Source organism: Haplochromis burtoni, unplaced genomic scaffold (genome assembly GCF_018398535.1).
Source record: "Haplochromis burtoni strain Fernald_Lab_line unplaced genomic scaffold, NCSU_Asbu1 Contig_50, whole genome shotgun sequence".
NCBI lineage: Eukaryota > Metazoa > Chordata > Actinopteri > Cichliformes > Cichlidae > Haplochromis > Haplochromis burtoni.
Window position 1 is genome coordinate 127,789 of NW_024582411.1, and position 14,114 is coordinate 141,902.

The window sequence follows — 14,114 nt, forward strand, 5'->3', positions numbered from 1 at the left end:
CAAATAAAATGACCATATCTTACATGCAGTGAACATGAAGGTTTTTTTTAGAATCTGGAAGTGTGGGATGCTGTAGTATGTACTACGTTTATGCAGGAAAGATAAAGATAAAAGGTTCAGATTCAGGTTATTTGTACCCAGTAGGTACAGTTGATTTGCAGTGGGTAAGCCATCCATCCTTAAAGGTAAATTTTCAAACAAGCAGAGACAACAGACAGTGATTAAACTGGATACAATATAACGAGAGAGTATATTGCAATTATGGCTAATCTTTAATTAAAACCTATTTAAACTGGGAAATCAGACTCCCATCATTTCATTGCCCTTATTTCTGAATTTTGAGGAACAGTGTTACTCCACAGTCTGCTAAAACTCGCATTAGCAGTCAGTGATAATAACGCACAGATAAACCTGTCGTGCATCAGCGCGACCCAGGACAGCAGCTCGCGCTGACTCCCGCAGCATCTCCCCCTGTGTGGGACCATCATGTCACTGAGCTCGGCGGAGGGATACAGTAACCAATGTCATCGTGGTGCTGAGGCTTTTGCAAAGCAAAAATGTCTGCCTAAGGGAAACTCGTAACTGATATATATAGAGGATATTCCCCCAGTTATTGCTGTTTAAACCCACATTTCGCTGTTCTGAGGCGTCTTTTCAGAAAACGACTCTTCACCAGATCACCCTAGTCGGGATTTTAATCGGAAAACAGGTAAAATATCAGAAGGAGTTTGCCAAAAAGCTTTCGGACCCGTGAAAGAAGTTGGGAGTTGAGAAAGACCATCACTGCGTTTTGTATTCCGGAGCTGGAAATTGAGATTATCATTTACAATATTTGTTTATCTGTGTTGCCTGTCTTGAAGTGGTCTGTAATTTACGTTTCGGTCTATCGGAGGGCATTGTCTTCTCCGTACTGCTGTCTACACGGACTAAAAACGCTGCAGCTGCCTGCAGCTCGCTAGCTATTTTCAACCCATATGAACTAGGGACTGCAGCTAGTATTAGCCGCTTAGCTAAGCGACGTTAGGTGCCTCCGCGAACAGTAGGCGATAACCATCGTTATACGTGGAAAAGCCGCACAGACCACTGACATTAACACGGTTAGTGACAGCCCGGGCAGAGGGTCGTTTAAACGTCTCGGAGTGATAACAGAGGCACGTTGACGGCGCTCTAACGCGATGCTGCAGGTCCTGGCTTTAACAAGCAGAGCCATCCATTCAGAGCGCTCCTACTAACGGTCTCATCTCTCTTAATCAGCGCAGTGAGAGAAAACAAGTAAAGAGAAACATTTCTGCACACTTTCATCAGTGATTATACGCCCGTTCTGTCCGTGTTTGCCACATGAAGGTTAAAGCCATAGTCAACTTTACTTCACAGTGATGGTCTTTATTCTTCATCCATAACAAATACCTCCCGCGGCAGTCATTTCATGTGGTACTAGTCCCCTCTGCTCAATAAACCAGCAAAGATGTAATCTGATGGACTTTGTCTTCTCCAGCTTTCTAGATCGCCAGGATGAACCCCCAGCAGCGGATTGCCGCTCTCGGAACTGACAAGGAACTAAGTGACCTGCTGGACTTTAGTGCGGTAGGTTGGTTTTTTTTTAAACGCTTTGCCATGCAGCTCCAAGAGGTGTGATGATTAAATAGGCTTAATAATGACTAATTGATCAATTCCTGTTAGTATGTCGAGTAGTATGATTTCACAGACTAACCTTGATTTAGTATCATGGCACTGGATTATGTGAATGGTTGCTTTTGCACATCTGACTTGCTCTAATTGTAGGTATGCATTTCTGTGTTTCTCCTTTCAGATGTTCTCTCCACCTGTAAGTGGAGGGAAAAATAGGCCTACCACACTTGGAAGCAGTCAGTTCAGTGCATCAGGTAGGACCTGGTCCCAAAGACCTCTCTGTAAACCCTCTGATACGTAGTCTCTCTTTATCCCTGCTCGCATGACTCATAATTCTGCACTTGAAGATCGGTTGTTTACCTGATTCTGATTTGTTTGAGTTCTGTTTGGACTTATTTATATAAATGGAGACTGGAAGAAAACTGTCTTAGTTTTCAGCATTGCATGTGATTCTTCTCTCTCCTCTGTGTGTGTGTGCTTTTCACATCTGGTGCTTGAAACATGAGCCCTCCACCTGGAATTGTAGTGCAGTGCTGTAGTAAAGATGTAGAACAAAGCTTGGTTTAGGACACAGACGGGTGTAAATGTTTTATTGATCTAATGTGAGTGTTATTCATTTTTTCATCGCATTGTCAGATGCTTTAATTAGGCAGTTCTTTTGTCAGCTTGTGGTTAAGGATTCGCTGTAAGGTTTCCTTCAGGAAAATGCTGTTAATATCCCTAGTGGGATTGTGTGACATTTTCTTATTGAGCAAGATTACAGGAGCATATTGATGATGCCCCTCAAATATACGCATACATTTAAGTGTGTTTTCCATGAATTTCTGGTCTCTTTGGGTTAGGGTTAGTAGGTGGTTTGGTTGTAATAACTAGCGTTAAGCTTTTCTGCTTCTGGATCGCTTCCTATATCTATAAACGCTACAGGACATGAATCCGAAGCACATCTATTGTCTGATGTGCCACTAGAGAAAGTCAACAATCGAGCTTTATGTATTGTGAAAGCATGTCTTGTGTGCATCCACAAAGCCTCGTTGTCGTCGGTTATCTGCGAAACGAAAGACACACACTGAGGAGAAATGACAAAGAAACAAGAACAGAGCTGTCACACATGAACTGCGGGGCTGACTTTTATAATACCTAATCATTCAAGTAACGATGATGCTGTGTGTGTGTGTGTGTGTGTGTGTGTGTGTATGTGTGGTCTCTTCAGTAAAACAAATGGCAAGAAATTCTAGTGAAATTGCTCTGAGAATTTTCAAATAGTCGCACCTTTCTGGTAAGCTTCCCACGCATATGTTCATGTAATGTAATAATAACACAAAGTTTCACATTGACAACAGCGTTGTCAATATTTTTGAAGGTTTTCATGTGACAGTGTTTTAGGTATACCTTTATAAAAATAATAAATCTGAGCATGCCGCCACCACTACTATCTGCTCCCTGAGAAGTCAGAGCCGATTTGAAACAAGTTACAGGAGTGCCAGACAGGAAATGTATTGCAGAGCTTTTTCACTTGATTGTGTCAGATTACACAGGTGGAAACCTCAGTGAATGTTTCTCTAATTGTGGATGTTTTCAGCAGCCGGGTTGTTTTGTCATTGCTGCAGCAAGCTGATGACAAAAAATGAAACAGGTTTCTTTAATGTTGATTTATCTGCAAAACAAGCATTTTTACTAGGATGACTAAACATTGGTGTTGTCCATGCAGTGCACTGTAAGGCATAACTATGTGCTGTTGTGGTTTATTGTAGGAAGGTGCTCTTAAATACACTGTGGTCAGCCTGGTGCTTTTTCTGTGGAGAATTGTAAGTTACAGCTCAAAGCTCATTGGCACTGGTGTGTGTCTTCTGGTAACCAAGTTTTTTCTTCAAAACTGAACTAAGGCTACACCTGGGCTGTTGGTTAAAAACAAAAATGATAAAAATTATGTGGGCGTGACTGTGTAATTACAAGATGTTTTGTAGATTTTATTTGCAATTTGTAAATGTAATATTTTGTGAGAAACATACTATCTGCAGATATTTTTATTATTATGACATGAGCTATGTTTAGAGCAGATTTAAAGAGCTCAGATTAGGTATTAATGTCTCCTTTTGCTTATTTCTATCTAAGTACAGATTTATAAATAGGCAGCTTTGTTTCAGTTCTTTTATTCCCCCTACAGTCTAGGTTTGACTGTTTGTGTTAGATAATTAAATAGTTTTTCCACACATAGTTTTAAATTGGAGCTATAATAACTCTAATTATTGTTTTATGGTAACACTTCAGATGTTTTTGTTCTTTAATTTGCAATACATCTTTGTTTGCTGTTAAATAACCGTGTTTGTTTCTAAAAATAAAATATTAGTTTGTAATGGGGGTAATTCCATGTCAGTTCTTCACCTCCGTTACACCTGACCGCATCTCAGATTCCCCTGAAAAAGAAATAAAAATCCAGGGGACAGATAAACTTCTTAAAAGGAATTATGCAAAACAAATCAGGTCCCTACTATCATTAGGTTTCTCAATATAAAGGTAGGGCTGGTGATGTGGCTCTGTGAATGTGGACTCGCTGGAGTGTGGCTCAGGTTATCTTAGATCGGTGGATGCTTGAAGTCCTTAATATATTTGTTTGGCTGATCTCTGATAGCAGAATTGGAGAAACCATAACTTTGCAGGTAGGGGACTGATATTTCTTCACTGTGATATTTCTGAGGTATGACACCATATACTAAATCTAAATTAACTATTTTACAAAGAGCACCTTTCTGTTAATATTATACTCAAAATATGTCATGGTGGTTTTTTTTAATTGGATGAATTGAGATTGAATGATCCACTGTGTTTTTAAAAAATTATATATCTATATAGATATATAACTTGATTGATAAATAATTAGATGTAGGATGGAGAGATTACACTCAAGTGTTTTTGAGCTGCATGATATTTCTACATCCATTTATGGTTTGGTGTCACAGGATATATTTTGCTGTAAGAGACACACTCTGGAAAGATTTTCATAGCTTTTTAGCTTTTCTGTTTTTTAGTTTCAAATTTCTGAATGTTTGGTATTTTGTTTAGTCACATCTTAAATATTTCCTGTGGAACTTCAGCAAAATTCACTACTGAAACTACATCACGCTGCAGTATCATGGAGAAGATGAGCCACTAAAAGTGTCTTACATCTAAATAGCGAGAGGGAATTTATTGTCTGCTTTAGTATTTTGTGTTTTTGTAGCAAAAACTGCTCGTATGAGCTATACCACTTTTTTCCAACAAACAAGCATCCGCACAACTTTGACTCTGCAGTGGATTGTAATTTCAGGAGGCTTAATTTAGTTTGCATATGTATGCTTGTATACGTTCTAATTTAAATATTCCAGCACTGACACCTATAGCGGGTAAATCCCTCTTCCCTTTAGCCTACAGCCAGAGCTCATGTCTCTCTGATCCTCAAGGTAGGGGAAGAAGCACCTACATAAGTGATTGTGAACTTAAGGCAAGTGAGTGTGCAGTCATGAGTGTGGAAATTGCAGGGAATGAGGGTTTGGATTATTGCATCTCAGCTGGGCATAGCCAGATAATTGAGGCAGAGTGGGACATGCAGGACCCTTCAAAAGTGTGTCAGAGAAAGATGGATTGGAAAAAATAGCCAAAGTGGCTCTAACGGAGATTCATCATTTCTCTCCTCCAGCTGTGTTGATGATGCAAATCTGATGAGGCCATTGACTCTTCAGTGGAGTGGGGCTGCTGTGAAATGGGTAATTTTCATTTAGTGGGTATGTAGTGGTACATTTGTTGACTGTGACCAGCAGCTGTTGTAGGTTGGTTTGTCAGTCAGACGGATCCCAAAATGAAATGTCTCATTGCCGGTCGTAGCTACAAAGAGAGCGTCACTGCTGCTGCCTCACTTTGAGGTCAGTTTTGTGTGCAAAGCATCAGATTTGGTTATTAATTATCAGATTGATGTCACCTAACAAAAATAAATACTCTTGCCTGTAAAGTCAAGATGGTTTTCAATGATTTAGAAATGCATTACAGAGAAGATACATGCAGGATGTAAGCATATGCCAGTTAAAATTGTTCAACCGTGTATGAAGGAACGATACCCTGCAGGGTAGTGTCACCTCGCGGGAAGGCTCCTAGGTTTGAATACACTGGCTGGCTCAAGTCTCCCTGTGTGAGTTCATTTCATGTACCCTGGCTTTCTCCCCCAGCCCAAAGACATGTGTGTTGGGTGAAGTGGTGATTCTGAATTGGCTGTTTGTGTGAATATGAGTGTGATAATTAAACAGTTTTTCCACACATAGTTTTAAATTGGAACTATAATAACTCTAATTATTGTTTTATGGTAACACTACATCTTTGTTTGCTGTTAAATAACCGTGTTTGTTTCTAAAAATAAAATATTAGTTTGTAATGGGGGTAATTCCATGTCAGTTCTTCACCTCCGTTACACCTGACCGCATCTCAGATTCCCCTGAAAAAGAAATAAAAATCCAGGGGACAGATAAACTTCTTAAAAGGAATTATGCAAAACAAATCAGGTCCCTACTATCATTAGGTTTCTCAATATAAAGGTAGGGCTGGTGATGTGGCTCTGTGAATGTGGACTCGCTGGAGTGTGGCTCAGGTTATCTTAGATCTGTGGATGCTTGAAGTCCTTAATATATTTGTTTGGCTGATCTCTGATAGCAGAATTGGAGAAACCATAACTTGGTTGTCTGTCTTTTTGTGTTGGCCCTGTGATAGACAGACTTGCACCTCATGAATAGGCTCCAGCTCCTCTCATATCTAATATAGATGCCAAATAAGACATTTGCAGTGGTTAATATTTTTCTGGCCAAATGAATCAGGGCAGTGTGATGTAGAGCAGAAGTTCTAGAGAAAAGTAATCTTTCCCTGCGAGAAAGGGAGGAGTAAAGGCTGAATGTTATGAGGTGTAATCAAAATGTTCTGGAAACCAGATCATGAAAATCAAAAACCGTATCTGATTTGAGTTTACCCGATCTCTCCCTTTAAGATTATCTTCACGTGCATCTCTTGACCATTTTCAGCCCCACTTTTATTTTTCCTTCCTGCATGTCCCGCTATGACCACTTGCACTGTGTGCTCTGTGATTTCTGCACACACCCTTGAACTTGTGCAGAGAGAGCAATCCTAAACTTCTCTTTCAAACTGTGTCCATCTACAAATGAGCATGTTTCAGTTAAAGAATTGTCAGTGTCAATGAACAAAGTGGCAAGTGAGGTCAGGAGCACATCCACGAGTGTGCCGTTTGTTTTTCTTGATAGTCACATGGTCGTGCATAAGAATTTCTTTTCCTCTGGGGTCAGTCTGAAGTTTCTGAGGGAGAACATTCAGAGCAAACAGCCTGAACTGTGCTTCATGCCTTTGTGCTGTCTTGCGCCGGCACACAGGTGACACTTCTTGATCACACCTCATATTATCAACATTTCTGTCCCGATTAGATGCATCCCTAATTTTGGGCTAACAGGTCTTAATTTAAATTTGTTGAAATATAGTGTTTGAGATTGTCGATTATGTCAGGAAACAGCGTGTTTGAAATTCACTGTTTTTAGCTGTAATCATGGACATGTTTGTTTTGTAGCCAGTGTTTGTAGCTAGTGCAAAAGATTGTGGTAAATAAAAAGGTGTGGTGTAAGTGTAGCTTATATGGAGTAATGGAGGGTTGATGTTAACCCTGTGTGTCCCTGTTGGAATCAGTTGGATTTTGTCTGATTTCAGTTGCTATTTCACATTATTGTGATTTGCGCAAAAACATTTGGCACAGTCATAGTTTTGACTGGGCTGCTCTAAGATCATTTATACAAGAAACCATCAATTAGACATCAAGCCCAAAAACCTTCTCCCTGAGGGGCCCCATGTGTACTTGTGTATTGTGGAGTAGTGTCTTCATGGACAAATTGGCAGGCATGTGGACGTCTGCACAGAGCCTCACATTCATCATCTTTGCGATGTAGAAATTTACGTCACTCGGACCTGTGTGAACCCTAGCATTACTCTAACAGACATGGAAACTATATCACGCTGCACTATTTGCCAGAAGTGAATACATCCCTTTGGAAAATAGATCTGATTATCAAATGATCCACAGCCCTCATTTACTGCATTAAAGGCCCCATGGTAGAAGCGTAATGAGCGTTAGTCAACCTTTTTATTACTGGGATAGTGGGATAATAGTGTTGCACCAATATCTGAAGAAATGCTCGAGATATGTTTGCGTTGCTCTGGTTTTTTGAGTGTACCTGGCCAGATCTTTGTCAGAACCTTGTCTGTCTCCTTTGGGCACTTATGGGAGATTCGTCTAGTCTCTAGTACCTGGTGTCTGGAGACAGGAAATAATGTTTCTAGCTAGTGTTTTGTTATATAGAAGATTTTATTACACACAAGTTCAATGTACTTACCCCGTTCCCCCCAAATAAGAAGCAAAACTGTGTAGAAATAAAATATAACTCGACAAATACACAAACACAAGCCACAGGTCATCACAGTCCTTTTTTGTGTGTTACTGTTTGCATCTCATTTACTGTGGTCGTCTGGCCCACTTTCATGCCACACACCTCATCTGAGTCAAACAGATTTATCTCGGCCTCATATAGACAAAGATTATACACCCAGTATTCATCAAGCTTCTTTTCATGTTCTTTTGCAAATTGTAATCCTGCAGTTTAGTACAGTTGCGTACTTCCATATAGTAGCTGCAACTCATTATTAGTTGGCCATCAGTTTTACTGCAGCCTTTTTCCATCTTGATTTAGATTTTTTTTCTGTTCCTCTGCCAACGCTCTTCATGTAACGCCATGATGCACACATGGAAATAGATACAGCCCAAGGGTCCAAAACTGAGAACCCAATATGAGAATGTATGAGAAAGTACATGCATAACTGTTTCAAACTTACTCTACAGCTCTTGAGGTTTCCCAAATGACTGGTAACACACACACACACACATACATACATATATATATATATATATATATATATATATATACGTTCTAAAAATAACCTGCGATATGTGAAATCCGTAAAGTAGCCAACTTAATTTTTTGACAATTCTTATAGATTTTAAGGCTTAAGGCTATTATAGGTTTTTTTAAGGCTACACATTTTATACACTTTTCTCAGACAGGCATGAAAATTTTCACACTTTTCACCCGCAGGTGCCTTTGATGGTGTATAAGTTTTGTCAGCATTGGTGCGTTTGTTGGGTAGAAAACTTACAAACATACAGTACAGCACTTCAGAGTCACACTGCTAGCGAATGCATTCTGTACTGTACAGGAGACACGGTACGAGATTGATTGATAATGGTCTACAGCCAATCAGGACGCAGAACACAATGCGCTGCAAAAAAAAAAAGCATGCAAAATTGCACAAAAAAATCCGCGAAACATATAGCGAGGGACCACTGTATACAAAATGTGTCACTGTCTTTGCCCATAGGAGCAATTTATGTATTATGGGCCCCATGTATTATGTTAAGTGTATTTCAGATACTGCCAGGACCAAATGCTCTTTTTTGTAAAATAAATGCATAACATTTGGCGTGTGGTTGTGCTGCCAACTGTTTTCGAGTGATGGAAAGTATTCATTCTCCAAGTGAGTAAGATGATATAGATTCCTATCTCAGCAAATGTCACTAGTAGTGAAATTCTAAATACAAACTGTAATGCTTGGCTATTTTTTTCCTGCAGTTTGCTGAGCAGACACTTTCACAGCCTTGTTGAATTTTCTTGCATCAGTAATATTGAACTTAATGCTCAAATCTTTTCATTTGTACAAAAAGTGCACAAATAATTTTGTTGGATGGCTTTTAACTGAATCTAGGTTTGGTGCAAGCTGTTCATGAATGATGCCGTAGAGATGGTAAGAAAGGAGGAGTCAGCATGTTATTACAAACACAACCACTACAACCACACTGCTTGCTTTTTCACCCAGAGCCTTCTACTGAAAACATGTTGTTGATAATGGTTTGATGGACTACATACTGAATATTAGGGATGTTCCTACAAATTTGCTGGTCAATTAAGCTGGAGAACAAAAATCAGATGAGGTGGACAGGTCTTAAAGTCATAGAACAGAAAAAAAAATGAGCTCAGTCTAATGCAGGGACGTCAAAGTCATTGGACACTGCGGGCCACATAAAGCCCACTTTGATCTCAAGTCGGGTGGACCAGTTAAACTCCCCTTTCTATCAGTGTAAAGAACTTCTAGTCTAACATAGTGGAAAACACCCTGAGACACACTCGGAGACCAAACATTTCTTAAAAAAATGATGAATGTGAACCTGAGGCAGGAAGGTAAATCGTCAGACTGTGTGGAAGTGTCCGGTGAGCTTAAGGGGCTAAAAAGGCCCAGAGGTGGCTGATAGTTTTTGGTGGTTCTTTAGTACACTGCACTTGGTTTTATGAATTTGGAGTATTTTATAATGATCCTTGGCACTGAGTACTACTGGTGGGATAGCACCGATTCTCCATGTTTCATTATGCTTACATTGCAGCCAGCCAGTGTATTTGTGTGTTTTCTTTATCCTCTTGTATCAGTGAGTAATCTCATTGTGGTGGCTGTCTGTGTACCGAGAAGAGAGGGAACCCTAGAGCCCTTTTGGAGATGGTAATCAGACAAGATGACAACCAGTGGCCCAGACTGCAAACACTGACCATTGTTACATTCACAGTGTAAAATGCCTCAGCTGGGCGACAGCATGTCACCATCGTGTCATCACACTACCAACACTAGTAGTTCAATTAGTAACACGAGTATCACGGCTTCAAATGTGGATGACAAAACCGACAAATCACAAAAGCGAGACAAATTAACTTTATAGTTTGCCCACTGAAGAAGAGGAAATGAATCTACTCCGTGCAAGCAGCAAAGCACCATGTCTGTCAGGATGAAACTTATTTGTTGCGCTGCTCACTGGTGCGTGATTTCTGGTTACAGAAATGTCACTGACTTTCGGGTAAAATGTATAATTAGACAAACAGGTTTCTGACTAAGAAGTTCTTGGCAGAATGGAGGCTGAAATTGTAGTATTGACACTAAAAATTAAAAAAAAATCTAACTGCAGTATCATTTCAGATTGGGTATTTTTTCCGTATCTTGTAATCATTGTTCCACATCCTCATCAATTTCCGATAACACCAAAGGGCTTTGTTTGTGATTATTAGCTTTAGTGACGCATAAAAAGTTCCATGTAAGCTGCACTGAACCTCATTAGGTGAAACTGAACATTATATGTAGGGCTGCAGAGCTGTATTTAGATGTTGGTGAATCAGAGGACCACCACCAAACACGTTTTGATCAGTGATTATAGGTTTGTTTTTAGCTGTGCATAATTAACTTTTGCTTTTTACTTTTTATTAAAGTTGTTAGTTTCACTTGGAAAAATTCAGCTTTTTTGATTATTAGACCAACTTTGCTGCATATCATCTGTTAAATTTGTTAAACCTGTTAAAGTGTAAAAAAAAAGTTTTTTTTGTTTGTTGTATTATTTTTTCTGAGCATACCCAATATTTATAAAATCTGATATTCTTTATTTGAAGTTGGAAATGAACAAATGGGATTGCATTTTACTGGGACAGATATTATTACAACAGGGACAATCAATAACTTCGAGAATATTGATGCTTTACCCGCGTTGCAGTTATGTTTTCTTTGTGGTGACTTTGGCTATTACAGGAGCACAATAATGTTCAATCGAGGCATCAAATATTTGTTACTGACTATATCACATAAATTAGATTGTAAAAATCAGATATTGTGTTTTTCAAGCTGTGCCAGATGCTCTAGCTTTGCAGATTAGTTGGCGTTATTGATTTTATTTGTTTATCAGTTTGAGTTTTGAAACATTCAGGTTTTCTTTAATTTAGAAAATGAGTTTTATCACGTTTCAGTGCTCAGCTGTTTAGCCTGCCATACATCGGATTACGAAGTTTCTGGTTGCTTTGTGGTACATGAGGAGAATTTGAAGGAAAAATATATTTATGTGTCACATTTAAAGATATCAGTTAGTCACTTTTCTTTTTGTTTTGTTGTAAAAATCACACTGCTGTTATGGCAGTCTGGGTGTTAATCAGACCAAAGGCTTGCACCTGTAATTAAATAGCATTTCCAACTTGTAAGCAAGACAAGAGTCTGTTTATGTGACCCACCCAGGTTATTAAGTTTTTCTTTTTGTTTTTTCTTTTTTGCTCATTTGTGGTCATTGTTATATCCAAAGCTGCTGGCTGAAGATGTTTTTTGGCGGCCATTAAGTGTTGCAGCTCAGAACTAATTTCACTAATTACTGTCATCAGTAAATCTGTGAATTATTTTCCTCCAGATTTTTTTTCCTGAATAAAATATTAGAAAATGAGCAGCATATGCAAATATCTTGTTTTGTTCAGACGACCACCCGAAACTCAGATATATTTCTTAATAATGAAAATTGAAAAAGGAAAAAAAACCCCACAGAAAACATTTCAAGCTGGAAAAGCCAGAATAAAAGAGAAGTGCATTTTTTTTCATTATTATTATTGTGCTGTTGTCAAACTGGTAAACTTAATCACGTTGAGAAAATTAAAAAAAATATGGGTGGTAGATTTGTTTTGACAAAGAAATAGGTAGATATAGGAGTCATACTATATTATATATATTATATATTTTATATATAGTATATTATATATAATATAGGGCAGCACGATGGCACAGTGGTTAGCACTGTTGCCGCACAGCAAGAAGGTCCTGAGTTCAATTCCAACAACAACAACAACAACAACCTTTATTTATAGAGCACATTAAAAGCCTTAGGCATACCAAAGTGCTTTACAAAAAAAACAATAAAATAATACAGTTAAGAGCATTAATATCAAATATAATAAGAACAGCAGACAATGTTCACAGTAAAAAGCCACTAATAAAATGGACTGCAGCACATAGATTATAGCAGACCCGTGCCGCATGATAGAGAACACCAAGAATGAAGGAATAGTAAAAAGTTAGGGCAGCACGGTGGCACGGTGGTTAGCACTGTTGCCACACAGCAAGAAGGTCCTGAGTTCAATTCACCATCAGGCCGGGGTCTTTCTGTGTGGAGTTTGCATGTTCTCCCCGTGTTTGCGTGGGTTCTCTCCGGGTACTCCGGCTTCCTCCCACCGTCCAAAGACATGCAGCTTGTGGGGATAGGTTAATTGATAATCCAAATTGTCACTAGGTGTGAATGTGCGAGTGAGTGTGAATGGTTGTCTGTCCCTGTGTGTTGGCCCTGCGACAGACTGGCGACCTGTCCAGGGTGTACCCCGCCTCTCGCCCTATGACAGCTGGGATAGGCTCCAGCGCCCCCCGACCACATGAAAAGGAAACGAAGAATGAGGATAGTAAAAAGTTAATGCAATAGGTCGCAGTTAACAAGTCAGCATTTAACGGGTAGAGAAGGCAAGTTCAAAAAGATACGTTTTAAGGCGTGCTTTAAAAGAAAAAATAGAATCAGACTCCCGGATGCCAATCGGGAGGCTGTTCCATAACTCAGGTGCAGCAAAGGCAAACGATCGATCAGGCCGGGGTCTTTCTGTGTGGAGTTTGCATGTTCTCCCCGTGTTTGCGTGGGTTCTCTCCAGGTACTCCGGCTTCCTCCCACCGTCCAAAGACATGCAGCTTGTGGGGATAGGTTAATTGATTAATCCAAATTGTCACTAGGTGTGAATGTGCGAGTGTGAATGGTTGTCTGTCCGCTACTTAGCCCTGCGACAGACTGGTGACCTGTCCGTGCGGAAACACACAAACTCTTTACATAATTGAAATGTCTGGAAAATTCCCCAAAACAGATTCGTAATTATGAAAAACAATTTGCCAGCAAATCTGTAAGAAATCAAAGCCTTTAATGTTAAAAAAAGGTTCATATATTTTCCACACATTTCCAATGTTCTAGCCATGCCAGAACAAATGTGTAAGAAACATTTTTTTATAGTTAAAAAGATTACAAAAGCAAATATAAATATAAGGGTCATTATATACAGTGAGTTATAAACAGAAAATGTCGTGTTAAACACAACCACAGGGACACTAAATAAACCGGTGTTGTTTGAGTGAAGACACAGGTACATGTGGTACGGGTACACTGAACTGTGAGGGTAATCGTGACTTTCTGACTGAGTTGTGCTCTCTGTTTCTGACAGGTATGGATGAGCGGACCACCCAAGCATCTTGGACCCCAGGTGGCGAGTCCAGTCCTTCCTATGAGTCCAGTCCTTCTTATGAGTCCTCACGGGTAAGATGACCCACACGATAATGCTCCTGACTGACCTTTCTGCTCCACAGCACATCGTTTAACACTTACTATAACAAAGACCTTATCCCAGCACCATTGTTGCTGTTGGACCTATGATAGACATGTATTTGTGTGACAGACGGGACCAGCAAAGGTTAGAAAACACTGGAATCTGGTGTTATTCTTGAGCTTCTGTTTAGTTTAAAAAATATTTCAGTTCAGGCTATATTTAAAT

At 39.4% G+C, this 14,114-nt stretch overlaps 1 protein-coding gene across 6 annotated transcripts in view; it reads left to right on the plus strand.

Annotated features, from left to right (window-relative positions):
* The first annotated feature begins 522 nt into the window (after positions 1-522).
* The window catches only part of tcf12 (transcription factor 12), an 86,677-nt gene continuing 73,085 nt past the window's right edge, over positions 523-14,114 (plus strand). For 3 of the 6 annotated variants that reach the window (XM_042220518.1, XM_042220517.1, XM_042220519.1), the window contains exons 1-4: positions 523-709; positions 1,496-1,584; positions 1,811-1,883; positions 13,788-13,879. In XM_042220518.1, coding sequence (XP_042076452.1) covers positions 1,513-1,584; positions 1,811-1,883; positions 13,788-13,879 — 237 coding nt within the window. In that variant the 5' untranslated portion in view covers positions 523-709; positions 1,496-1,512. The remainder of the gene's footprint in view (positions 710-1,495; positions 1,585-1,810; positions 1,884-13,787; positions 13,880-14,114) is intronic. The other 3 variants (XM_042220520.1, XM_042220521.1, XM_042220516.1) reach the window with 2 other exon arrangements.